We start from the raw sequence: 10,471 nt of genomic DNA, 5'->3' as shown, positions 1-10,471 counted from the left end.
GGACAAGGGATAAATAGCTCTCATTATTAAAATTTTGTTTGCTGAATTACAGGATAATACCAAATAGCTGAAACTCCATTACTATGTTACAGTAAAACCACTTCAGTCTGTTGTTCAAAAAGGAATCTGTAGCCACTATGCTCAAAAAATTGGAAACTCCAAATATGAACCAAAATAGTTAGGGATCTTATTTAAAAAACTAAAGCAAATAATGTTATGATTGGAACTGAGTACTGGAAAATGACTGTGGCAGAAATGATGACAGTGAAAACATTGGCTACCAAATTCAATGATTTTATTCACAGAATGGGTGCAAATATTGCACCTAGCAAGACCCAACTAAATACAAATGTATTAGATTTACTTTGGTAGACACATCTTGTATCGCCAAGAGACAATAGTTTCACTAATATAACCTTTAAGGAGTTTGCAAAGTTCATCTGGTCATTAGAAGATGATAATTCTGCTGGCTATGACAGTATTTCTAGCAGAGTATTAAAATCTTGTACTGAGTTGATATGACTAACCTACAGCTATATTTGTAACAGACAATAACTCATGGCATATCTCCTGAAAAACATAAACAGGCTGCAGTAACACCTATCTATAAAACTAATTATGGACACATTTCAGTTAATCTGGCTTCTTCCAAAGTTTTTGAAAAAGAGAGCTATAACAGAAAACTGAGTCATTTATGTGAGCATAAGTTGTTAATACCATCTTTATTAAGTTTTTGCAAGGATTCTCTCCTGAGAAGACCATGCAAATGAAGTTCCAGCAGAGCTAAACATGAAAAATTATCCTGTTTCTAGATACCCACCCAGTAACAAAATTCAGAGGGTCTGATTGACAGACTGTGCCACAGACACGTAACTAATTTCAGAATGTGGGAGCATAACTTGTGGGGCCCAACAAAAAATGATTCTGGGCCCACTTTTGTTCTTAACCTACTTAAAATGAACTTCTAAATTGTAAAGAGTGATCCAATAACTTTTAAACTTATTGATGACATTAGCATACTAAGCAAGGATCCAAACTCAGTCTTACCAGGCAGCTCAGATGATAGCAGAACAATACTACAAGTGGCTCAAAAATAACAGTCTAAGTCTAAGATTCATATTACACAATTTCAAACAATCAGTAATCATCTGTTATCACCAGACATGTCATACACTAAATGAAATAGTGTGTAAAATTAAAATGGAGTCAACACATGGATAAACTAATCATGAAGATCAGTTCAATGTTTTTGCCCCTAGAAGTATTTTTCACTGTCATAAAGACATTCATAAACACAAGAATGCTGGCATATCTCACCTCTTGCTGTCTAATGGAATTATCTGCACAGGTTTCGACACCTAAAGTAAATAAAGTGTTTATCCAACCAAAGTCAGCAGTAAGAAATTGTGTGCTGTGGGTAACCATACAGCTTACGGATACACTTTTAATAATAATAATAATAATAATAATATAGATTTGATTGTCTTTAGGCCATTACAGCAATTGGCAATGTCAAATGAAGATACAATTTACAATACAGTGTGATAAAGTATTGACTACTGAAATATATTAGCTTATGTTACAATAAATGTACAGTGGGTCATCTATTGGATTACTGCATTTTACGGTTGAAGAATTCATTGATGCCATAGAATGAGTGGGCAATTAACCATTCATGAAGTCTTTCTTTCAATGTATGTTCAGGACGATCATGTATGGCATATGGCAGCTTATTAAATAGTTTGTGCCCTGTGAATTCATGGCTATTTATTGATTTTGATAACCTGTGGTAAGGCATGTATATGTGTTTTATGCTTCTTATATTGTAGCAATGTACGTTTTCTTTACGTTTCACATCTTGTAGGTTCTATTTCTTATAGATTAAGACATTGTATATATAGAAGTTTATTACTGTCATAATTTTTTGTTCAGTCAATAAGGGTTTGCAGTGAGCCTTATGTCAAGAATTTGTAATTATACTAATGGCTTTCTTCTGCAATAATAGGATGCCATGTATATGACTACAATTACCCCACAAGATAATGCCATAGGACATTATACTTTGGAAAAATGCAAAATACAATGATCTGACATACATTATAATTTTTGAGTTTTCTTAATAAATAAATTACTTGAGATAGCTTACAACTAATATAGTTTACATGTTAGCCCCAGGATAGCTTTTCATCTAAATAAACTCCCAGGAATTTAACAGAACTAGTGTCATCAGATAGTGGCTTGTCTCTTAGAGTGAAGGTTATCTGCTGAGTTTTATTTTCATTTGGCAAGAAACCATTTGCTTTGAACCAATATGCTGCGTGAGTGAGTGTATTTTCAGCACAGGTTTTAAGATCTTTAAGATTGTTACTGCTATGTAGAAAAGTCATATCATCTGCATCATCTGCATATGGATCATTATCATAAACAGGAAGGGGCCCAGTACAGATCCCTGAGGCACACCTACTTTAACAATTTCCTTACCAACACAAACTACCAGTTTACGGTTACTGATAAGGATTTAATAGTCTGAGACTGTTTCCTCTGATACCGTAGAATTCTAGTCTCTGTAGTAGCGATGTGTGCTCAACACAGTCAAAGGCCTTGGTTAGGTCACAGAATGAGACCTGAGCAAAGTCTTTGCCCTCAAAAACTTTAGGACTCTTAGAATACTTACATTCACTTCCAATACTTTTGCACCTTAACAGTAATTGTTGTTTACAATAAAAATCAGTTTTATATTAATTGTGACAACATAAAAATAATTTTCGTGTAAATTTCACCTTCTCAGATAAGGTTCAGAGTGGAGTTATATGCACTGGAGTGAAGATGTTCAACAATATCCCATATAACATAAATTAAGAAACTGGAGTCTCAGTTAATTCAGCTCTTTCAACAAATTATCTGAATTATTAGATTTAGCGATTGAAAAGTTCTGTTAGCTATATGGTAAGTAGCAGTGTCCACTGTAAGTCTGCATGATGAGTAATAATGTATTGTGAAAGGACACAGCATTTACATATGTAAGCAAATATTTTTAAATAAACACCGTTGCAACGAAGTAAATACTAACCTACCAAAAGTAGATAAATAGTATGGAGGGGCTTACTTATAATGCTTTTTTTTCAAGGTAATAACTTCTTTTCTAATTTACTTGATTAAATTTGATGTTATTCAGGTGGTGTCACTTTTAGGTGCATATGAAAACTTGTCTTTACTTTATTTGGTACAAGTTCTGGTCATGTTTCAATAGAGTACTTTTGATACTGATTTCAAATCTTTGAGCATTTTCATATTGTTGGTGTCATGCTTTTACATACATTTACAATCACTGAAATAATGATAATGTAAGAAAATATATTGATAAACATTGTGGTATTCTTGAATAAGATAAAATCAAGAGAAAGTGCAGAAATTAATCTACTGCTTGCATGTGAAAATAACTGGCCATTTTATAACATTTACAGTAAGGTACAATAGTTTTAAAAATCTACAATTCTGTAACATTACTAGATTGTATCAGTGTCTGTTTTGTTCTCTTAAATGAAACACATCCAGTCATTTCAGTGTGACATTTTGGGAACACCACAGTAGCATACTGTGTGATTGTAATAGTAATGCATTCAGTAGTTGAACTGCTGAATAGCATAGTTGTTCTGCATCTCTTCAAGACTCATAACAAAGATACTGATGATTGGATTATTGATTGTGGTATCCATTCTTTACTATTTGAAAATATTTTATACATTTATCTGTAGACATGTCTGTTGCTTTTGTCATTGATTATGTGACAAGTGAATTTGTATCTAACAGTATTTGCATGTGAAATAACTGAAAAAGAACATGGTACGATTTACTGGTAGTGTGTCACTTACACAGACAATAGGTTTGCTTCAGAAATACCCAGCCAATGAACACTGACTTCTCACATTAATTAACCCCTTTGAATCTCAAGTAATTTAGAAGAGACACATTAAAGGGGCGGTAAGGCAACTAAAAGAGAGTATTGAGAGCTTCAATATGATGAACCTGTAAGTATTAACCGAACAATATGTTTAATAAATCAGATGTTTCCACTTGAATAACATTTCTATACCCTTTACACTTGTAAATAAAGTAGTATCATTTGCATATATATAATCTTGAATGACACATTACCATTCTAAACATTTTTAAAAAATTACAGCTACATTACTGTTTATTTTCTTAGGTAGAGAGAGTGAGATTCATGACCAGAAATAACACAAAAACAAAAAATGATGAGCAATAATAAAATAATACAATTAAACAATAAGAACACACACGTCAATAAAAACACCAGTGACATGAATGAACCAATCCCAACTTAAACCTCATCTTCCCCAACAAAATGTGAAAAAAAAGCGCCCATTCCTACCCTCTTGCACGTCACTTAAAAAGAAACAAAGCATAAAAAGCTCTGTCACCTACTCCCATTTATCTTACAAGCTAGGGTCTACAAATTTTGCCCCTTAACCTCATTACTCCCTGGAACACTTTTCCACAAACAGGTCTTCTCAAGATGTACCTGCAATGCAAAATACCCCTTTTGCCCCTCCCAGTTGCAAATTTGATGCTCCCCTCCATTCGCTCAGTTATATTAATACAGGCCCCAGTCTCATAATCCTTAAATTCAACATTGTGGTTCATGATGAGGTGATTACAGCCCTTACTGCCCAATCCCTTATGTGAAGCAGAACCATCTAAGATAATTGTAAGCCCTTCTGCTACATATCCATCTATCAGTGAAGTTAATGCATTTTTACTGCAATTATATACAACCTGACATACATCATCATCACAATCCCCACACGAAATAACAGCCTGAAAAACCAAAAGACCAACAACTTTATAACATGTTCCAATCATCATCTTAACAGAGCAAGAATTGTCCACTTCCACAATCAGCCCAAATTCCCCTCTGCTCTGCTCAGTGGTCCCCTATATTTAATGAATTCATATGTTTATTTATTAGCTGTTTAGCATGTTTACCATGCAATTGGCTTCGTCAAAATACATTTTACGTATTTCATAAGAAGTATAGTTGTTACAAATTTTTACATTTTACATTATGCATACATATACATACATATTTTTAGTAGTTACTAATTTGTACATTTTACTCACATCATCATTTTCATATACATAAATACATATAAATACACAAACTTCTTACTAATCAGACAATTTCAGCAATAATCATTATACATTCAAGAATTAATTATAGGGTTTTACACATTTAGTTAATGATAGTTACATTATTTCATTGTTTATACATTCCTTTCAAATTACTTCCAAGATATTCTTCAATTGTATAATATAATTTATTTTTGAGCCATGTGTGTAATAGTTCCTTAAATGTAAAGTGGGTGAGGGTTTTAACAGATTGCGGCAGTATATTATATAACTTTAGACTTGAGTGTTTGCGACTGTTGTGTGTCAGTGACAGCCAAGAATGTGGTATTTCAAGCATGCAGTTGTTTCGAGTGGTGTGCAAATGTAAATTCATTCTCTGTGTAAATTGTTGTATATTTTCTTTTACGTATATTGAGGAGTTATACATACTGAGACTTGGGAGTGTCAATCTGTTTAATATACTTAAGTGCTCTTTACCTTGGACCCAATCCTTGTAAACATCTAATTGCTTTTTTTTTTACCCCATAACAGAATCCCATATTGTAGCTGTGACTGAAAGAATGCATAGTACCAAAGCATCAATAAACTTTTACTGACAGAATATCTTAGTTTATACAGCAGGCATATTACACGTGCAAGTTTTCCTGTCAGATAGCTTATATGGTCATCCCATGAGAGCCTTTGGTCTATTTTTAGTCCCAGTAGTTTGACACTGTGATTCTCTGCTTTCCGTACCTTCAGATTAAAATAAATTTCCTCTGTTTTTGTGTGGTTTACACGTAACTCGTTAGCAATACACCACACCTTACATATTTCAAAAAGTTCATTATTTTTGTTTCCCACCTCTTGCATACTCTCATCTGTACCATGAACCTTTCTCAGAATGAAAACCAATCAATTACTGTTTATTCAGAAACGTCAGTTTCATGCTTGACATATTTAATGAAGGACTGGTAACAGAAATATTGTGTTAACATAACTATTCTATAAAGACTGAGTCTCAACTTTTCCAACCGTGTACCACCCCTGATAGGCTGGCATAAATTATCCCAGTGGCACCTCCACATGTAGCCATCAGAAGAACATTGAGCAAAACCTTCATCAATCTCATGTAATTATATGGGTGACATTTATTGTATTCCCCAACAAGGATATACAAGAACAATTGATCTCACCCATTAGCGTCGTACAGTTTATACCAGTAGACAAAACAGATATTTTGAAATTATAAAAATTAAATTAATAAATTATTTAATATTAATGTGAGATTTTTCTCCAGGAATTCCTGAAAGTTGCTAAAGCAGTAAACTTGGCTTTGCAGTTTTTTCAGGTTTGTAAAGATGCTTAGGTCAGTACTTGTGTAACAGTGGCAGTTAGCCATCTTTCACAAAGCTTGCATATTTGTATAGGGCTGTTTTGGATTTCACAAGATTCTGATTTTTGTTTCAATATTTGTGAATGGATGTGCTACACTGTGAGGGTCATTGAATAACACGCTGCATCTATCTTGAAGACAGTTCTGATTTAAGCCTGCAGTATTTTCATACACTATCTTATCTCGTTTGCTGTTTGTGAGTTGCTTGGTAGTAGCTGCTGTGACCTCTGTGAACAATTGTCTGAGGTGTTACAACTCAGTCTGTTAGAGGTACTTGGTCTGGACAGGGGACACAGCTTCCGGCAGTATGAGGACTTTTAAGAATATGTTTATCAATCTCATTCAAGTTCGACATATGATGTCAAAACCAAAATTTCTTATTGAAGAATCTTCATATTCATTCCTACAAGACCTAGGTTTGCAGAAAATAAACCCAGGAGTTTACAATGGAAAGTGGACTGCTAGTGGGGAGGTAACGTATGAGTGTCTTTGGTGACTTCTTCAGCATCCTATAATACTAGAACAGTCATATGGTGGTTACAAAATTGTGGAAGTTTTTTTTATCAGCATTTCTATATTTTTTGGGGGATGTTGAAACAAAATTGTGCTGCTGCCATATAGGAAGTTGGCCTCAAAATGAAAAATGCAAGAAATTTCAAAATTTTTGTCCTTTTTGTGGTGTTTTACTTATATCTCAAAAACTATGCATTTTTCAAGGACAAACACTCTATACAGAATTAAAGCAGACAAAATTTCCTACAAGATTCAGTAGTAAGTCTGATCTTCTGACAAGCGGCATCAGCCTAGAGCATGTTGAAAAGCAGTGAATTTTTAGCCCTTTTGTGAAAATGTCAAAAATGTTACTTCCACCCCCTACAGTTATAAAAATATACATGTTATAAACAAAAAATCCTACAACAGACATCTGTAACATTCAGTTTTCCCGTGAGGGGGAGGGAGCAAAGTAAAAATTACCAAAAACATCTTCTGCATTCTACAGCCAAACAGCACCTCCCCTCTGTTTATCTCGCATGAGTGCTATACTTTCAGTGTATTATGCCTAAAAGTAGTTATTTTGAATGGATTAATGGCAAATCATGTTTAATTAAAAAATAACAAATTATATTTACAATGTATTAAGTACATGACACTGAACAGAAAGATGAAAATGAAATCTGTATGTAGCAATGTAATGAAGTAAGTGAATGTTGAGCTCAGTATTGGGTCATCGCTTCAAGTAGTTGCTACATCTGGAAAAGAAAGAAGGCATTTAATGATAGAGTATAGATGCAAAACACAGATACATTCCACAGTGAACCATTGATGTATGAAGAAATACCTGTAATGTTGTCTCCATTTGTCTGTTGGTGGCCTAGGAAATGTTGTGAAGGGTTTCAGGCAATGGAAGGACCACACAAAGTGTCAAGCTATGGAGAGTACAAGCTGAACAGTGAGTTGTTGCTGTTCTCCACTGAGGAACTTGGAGCTGAATGTTTAATGTCATGACAGAGAGAAATTGCTTAGTGAAGATGCAGAATCCATTGCATGAATTAATACCTTCTGTCATCTCAGCTACAATGGGCTCATCCAGGCTATCTTTATCTTCTATATAAAAATTGTCATCAGTGTTAGAGCATGGACCTTCACATTGTTGGCACATTTTCATGAAGAAGACCCCACTGACACTGGCAGTCTGTTTTGTATTTGCAAGATATAGGCTGCAGAAGCCTTTCAGGAGCTGGAGGTTTCAGAGTGGTAATGGTAGGCAAAGCATTTTTGTCAGCTTCCTCCTCCACTGCTCTGGATCCAAGTAGTTTCTGATCCATTGCTGCATCTGATAGAAAACTCTGGAGGTGTGTGGGAGGCCTGCAGCTTCAGTGGGAGGTATGGATGCTGTGTCTGCTGATGCCTTGTAGGCTGATGTCATGTACTGCTTATACCTCAGTCTTGTTGAGTATTGTGGTTGGATGGCTACCACCATAAAAGGCAATCCAGAATTTCTAACCAACAGCTGTTATTTCCTTTGGATGGGTTGAAGGATCAGAGCATGTAATAACACTTAATTTGAGGTTCAGGTTTTCAGAGAGGTCTTGAGAAATTTAACCTTATCTTGGTAAAATAATTATGTAAAGTGTCAACTACTCACTGTGGAGGAAGAGCATGTAGTTGGCAAAACTCTTCTCCATTGCACTTACCAGATGGTAGATGGGATGAAGGGTTGTACCTCTTCCTGCCTAATGGAAATACACATTGGGGAAGTTTGGAGACCCACAATTATGAGCATAAGATCATTGTCTTCTCCCAGAATTGTGAACCTCCTGTAAGCTGAAGTCAGGTATTATGTCATCTGTTCCAAAAGTATGTCTACACCATCAGCTGCCTGCTTGGATGTGATTCCACTTTCATTGCATTTTTCATCATCATTGTGATTAACTATTCCTGGTTTTCCACTCAACAGAAAATATATTTGTGAAACTTTTGGTGTCATGCTTTTGCTAAATTGTATCTCCACAGACTGCTTTTTGGTCAACCCCCTCAAGCACTCCATGGGCATGGTAGTCTTCTGACTATCATGGGTACCCATCAAGAACATTTGTCACGCTTTATTGTACTTACCTCATACAAAATGGATATATGAGTCAAAAATTTGTTTGGAGGTATGCCCATATGACCACATGAATCTGTGCAATAAGAAACCCCCATCAGTCACATATACTGTACTACAAGGATCCAGAGCAATGGAGGTGGAAGTTGACAGAAAATGGGTTGGCTGCTATTACCACACTGAAACTCTCTCAAGAGCGTTCTTAAGGTTATATCTTGTAAAAGCACCTGCTGAGGTGACAGAAGGTATTTGATATTTTGCAGAATTCTGTATCTTTACTAATCAGTTTTTCTCTCCCTTAACATTAATCAATCAGTTATAATTTTCTCAGGTGAAGAACAGTAACAACTCACATTTCAGCCATGGCCTTCCACAGCCTCTGATGCTTTGAGTGGACCTTCCATTGCTCATCAGGAAATCAAATCTGAGTAGTGCATTTTGTAGGATATTGTGTGTGGTTTAATTCTGTATGGAGTGGTTACCTTTGAAAAACACATAATTTTTGAGATATTAGTGAAAAGCTGAAAAAAGCATAAAGGTTTTGAGATCTTTTGCATTTTTTGTTTTGAAGTTGACCTTTTACAAGACAGCATACATAAAATTTGGTTTCAGCAACACAGAAAACCTATACAACCATTAAAAACAAAACTTCTACAATTTTGATATGAAAATGGCTGTTCTGAACACTAATAACAGAAATGCCATTCAAAGCATCATCTTCAAAAAACACTGCTGCACTTGCCATTGTAAAGTTTCTGTGAGACAGAAACATCCAGGTATTTTTATGAGTTGATTGATACAAATTGTGACTTACTGATTTTACTGTCATGAGATACATGTGTTTTTATTTTGTGAAGTGAATCATTTCACATTTATGAACATTTAAAGCAAACTGACAATCTCTGCAAAACTCTGAAACATTATCAAAATCTGTCTGGATATTTGTGCAGCTAGTTTCAGACACTCCTTCATTATAGATAAGTGTGAAGTTACTAGTTATTAATATTGCCTGCAAGGTCATTAATATACAACATGGACAGCAAGTGTCTCAACACATGAGTGCACCTGAAGTTACTTCTGAAGCTGTTGGTGACTCTCTATCCGAGATAACTTGCTGCATCCTCTGTAATAAAAAACTCCTCAGTCCAATAACAAATTTTTCAAAGCCTGTATGATTATACTTTTGCCTTAATCCATGGCTTCCAGGGTGTCATGTGAGATAGTGTGAATTGCATTTCACATAACTGATGTATTCAGAATGCACGCTCGTTACTGTGGAAAAGGTCATTGTGTTCAAGAGGGCTCATTTTGTTTGATCTCAGAAGGTGTTCCAAAAGGAT

General features: G+C 35.0%; 1 protein-coding gene across 1 annotated transcript in view; it reads left to right on the top strand.

Moving 5' to 3' along the window:
- The first annotated feature begins 6,771 nt into the window (after nucleotides 1-6,771).
- LOC124795363 (alpha-aminoadipic semialdehyde dehydrogenase-like) overlaps nucleotides 6,772-10,471 on the top strand; it is a 128,532-nt gene continuing 124,832 nt past the window's right edge. Inside the window, exon 1 of the mRNA XM_047259365.1 lies at nucleotides 6,772-6,998. Within this exon, the coding sequence (XP_047115321.1) occupies nucleotides 6,834-6,998 (165 nt within the window). The 5' untranslated portion in view covers nucleotides 6,772-6,833. The remainder of the gene's footprint in view (nucleotides 6,999-10,471) is intronic.

The sequence above is a fragment of the Schistocerca piceifrons genome, chromosome 4 (genome assembly GCF_021461385.2).
Source record: "Schistocerca piceifrons isolate TAMUIC-IGC-003096 chromosome 4, iqSchPice1.1, whole genome shotgun sequence".
NCBI lineage: Eukaryota > Metazoa > Arthropoda > Insecta > Orthoptera > Acrididae > Schistocerca > Schistocerca piceifrons.
Note: the sequence above shows the minus strand (reverse complement) of the source record. Positions and strands in the feature narration are given on the sequence as shown.